The 2,096-nt window shown below is 52.3% G+C and overlaps 1 protein-coding gene across 1 annotated transcript; it reads right to left on the bottom strand.

Moving 5' to 3' along the window:
• prmt6 (protein arginine methyltransferase 6) lies at window positions 1–1,858 on the bottom strand. The gene has a single exon (XM_037456543.2). It carries the CDS (start codon window positions 1,666–1,668, stop codon window positions 505–507), a length of 1,164 nt encoding a protein of 387 aa, XP_037312440.2. The 5' UTR covers window positions 1,669–1,858; the 3' UTR covers window positions 1–504.
• Window positions 1,859–2,096: the final 238 nt, after the last annotated feature.

The raw sequence follows: 2,096 nt of genomic DNA, 5'->3' as shown, positions 1-2,096 counted from the left end.
TGCAGTATGGCATTGGATTTATTCAACAACTGGTAGAAGCTCAGATGAAACCTCCCTCACTCGGCTTTACACAGCTGCACACACACACACACCTAAAAGTGTTCATTACTCATGTGGGAGGACTTTGAGCTTCTTGCCATGGCCAAGTTTTGTTTAATGTGATAAAACCGATTGTTAATTGGCTACAATCTGAACATCAAATTAGCAGCTGCTATGAAGAGTGTTTAAGGGACTGCAGACTCAAAACTGTATTTCTGTGTTATAGGACAGTGGGAAGTATTCTTATTAATAGCAGTAAATCTACTAATCTTTGTGTGTTGGATTTGTTTCTTTTTCTATGGGTCATACCCCAACCTTTGCATGTGTATGTACAGGTGTCTGCTGAGGGCCTTCCCAGCAATTCTCCTCTACGTGTCCCCATGCTTCTATCCCTCCACAGGTTGTATGTCCTTGTGATGACAACAGGGTGATTGGACTGTAACACTACGTGTTGATGCCCCCACACTACGACTGGGCCTCCCCGCTCCAGTCGGGGATGGAGAAGGTCTTGGACTGTCTTTTGTGCTCGCCTATGGCGTAGTCCACGTGGATGCATATGTGCCGGGCGCTCTCCTCCGAGGGGAACATGCTGATCTCCCCGCGGACCGCCGTGTCCTGCACCACGTCCACCGGGGCGTCGAGGTACAGCACCGCCTGCTTCCAGTGAGTCTCCGGCTTGAACGGCGACGTGGAGAGCAAGAGCGCGTGCGGCGGGTCCGGGCACGGGAAGGTCACCGTGAAGAAGACGCAGAAGGCGTTCACCGCCGCCGAGCCGAACGACTCGCACCGGAACTCGCCGCGCACCGAGCGCAGCTGCTCCACGGTGACCGAGTACAGGTCGAGCTCGGCGAAGCGGGCCGGGTGGGAGAGCACGTCCTCCACGGTCACGGAGTTGACGGTGATGTCGGAGTTCATGAGGCACCTCCTGGCGAAGTCGGACATGCACGACATGTCGACGCCGTACTGGTCTTTGACGGTGTACCAGAAGTTCAAGCGCTCCTCCACCACCGGGTCGCCGATGGGCGCGACGTAGAGCTCGGCTTTGCTCGGCAGGATGACGCCGCCTGGCTTCAGCCACTTGTCGCGAGCGTAGAGGACCGAGTTGAGCATGGACTCGTGCAGGAGCGCGTAGCCCATCCACTCGCTCACGATCACCTCCACCTTCTCCGGTAGCTCCACCGTCTCCACCGTGCCGCGAATGACTTCGATGCGGTCCGCCATGTCGTTCTGCTCAACTATTCTCACCGCCTGCTCGGCGATGGAGCAGGCTTCCACGGCGTAGACCTTCTTCGCACCGGCCTGAACGCAGAACACGCTCAACACGCCGGTGCCCGCCCCGACGTCCAGGACAACTTTGCCCCGTATGGACTCGCTGTTCCGCAGTATGGCCATCCGGTACGTGTTGGTCCGGACGTGGTCCGCTATCATTTCCTCGTGGATGGTCACATCGGTGTAGCTGTCGAAGTACAGTCGCTCCTGGCGGGTTTTGTCCAATTTTCTTTTCTTAACGAGATGAGACATCTTCTCGGTGGATGAGCACGCGACTTCACGGTGTTTTTGTTGCGCAGCTTCCGCATTCTTGAGTCTGGAACTTGTAGTCTCCAGCGTCTCCCAATGCGAGGGACACATATTTAAATAGACTACACTTCCCGTGACCAAATTAAAGTGACGTAGAGGTCTTCATGCTGCATTCACGGACCGAGGAGAGTGGGAACAACGGACACCAAACTCAGTTGAGCGGAGAACAATGAGTTTTAGATTCAGTTTAAGATGTGGAATTTGCTTACTTGGCCAGTGGACAAGCTTAACTTTTAATGCCTCATAATATAACAATGAAATGGTCTATCAATGTCAAACTAGTGTTTTTATTTTTTATTTTGTTTAACCCAAAATCGCAAATTACAAATTTGACCCAGGGGCCTTTATAGTCTGTACACATGTGACATCCTCTGTCCCGAAACTCTGTAAACAAACAATGTAAAAGATGTACAATACATTCAATTCTTATAACAGAAATGATTAAAAAATGGCGGATAAGCCAGGTGTACCACACGACC

This window comes from Pungitius pungitius, chromosome 19 (assembly GCF_949316345.1).
Source record: "Pungitius pungitius chromosome 19, fPunPun2.1, whole genome shotgun sequence".
In the NCBI taxonomy this organism is placed as follows: domain Eukaryota; kingdom Metazoa; phylum Chordata; class Actinopteri; order Perciformes; family Gasterosteidae; genus Pungitius; species Pungitius pungitius.
Note: the sequence above shows the minus strand (reverse complement) of the source record. Positions and strands in the feature narration are given on the sequence as shown.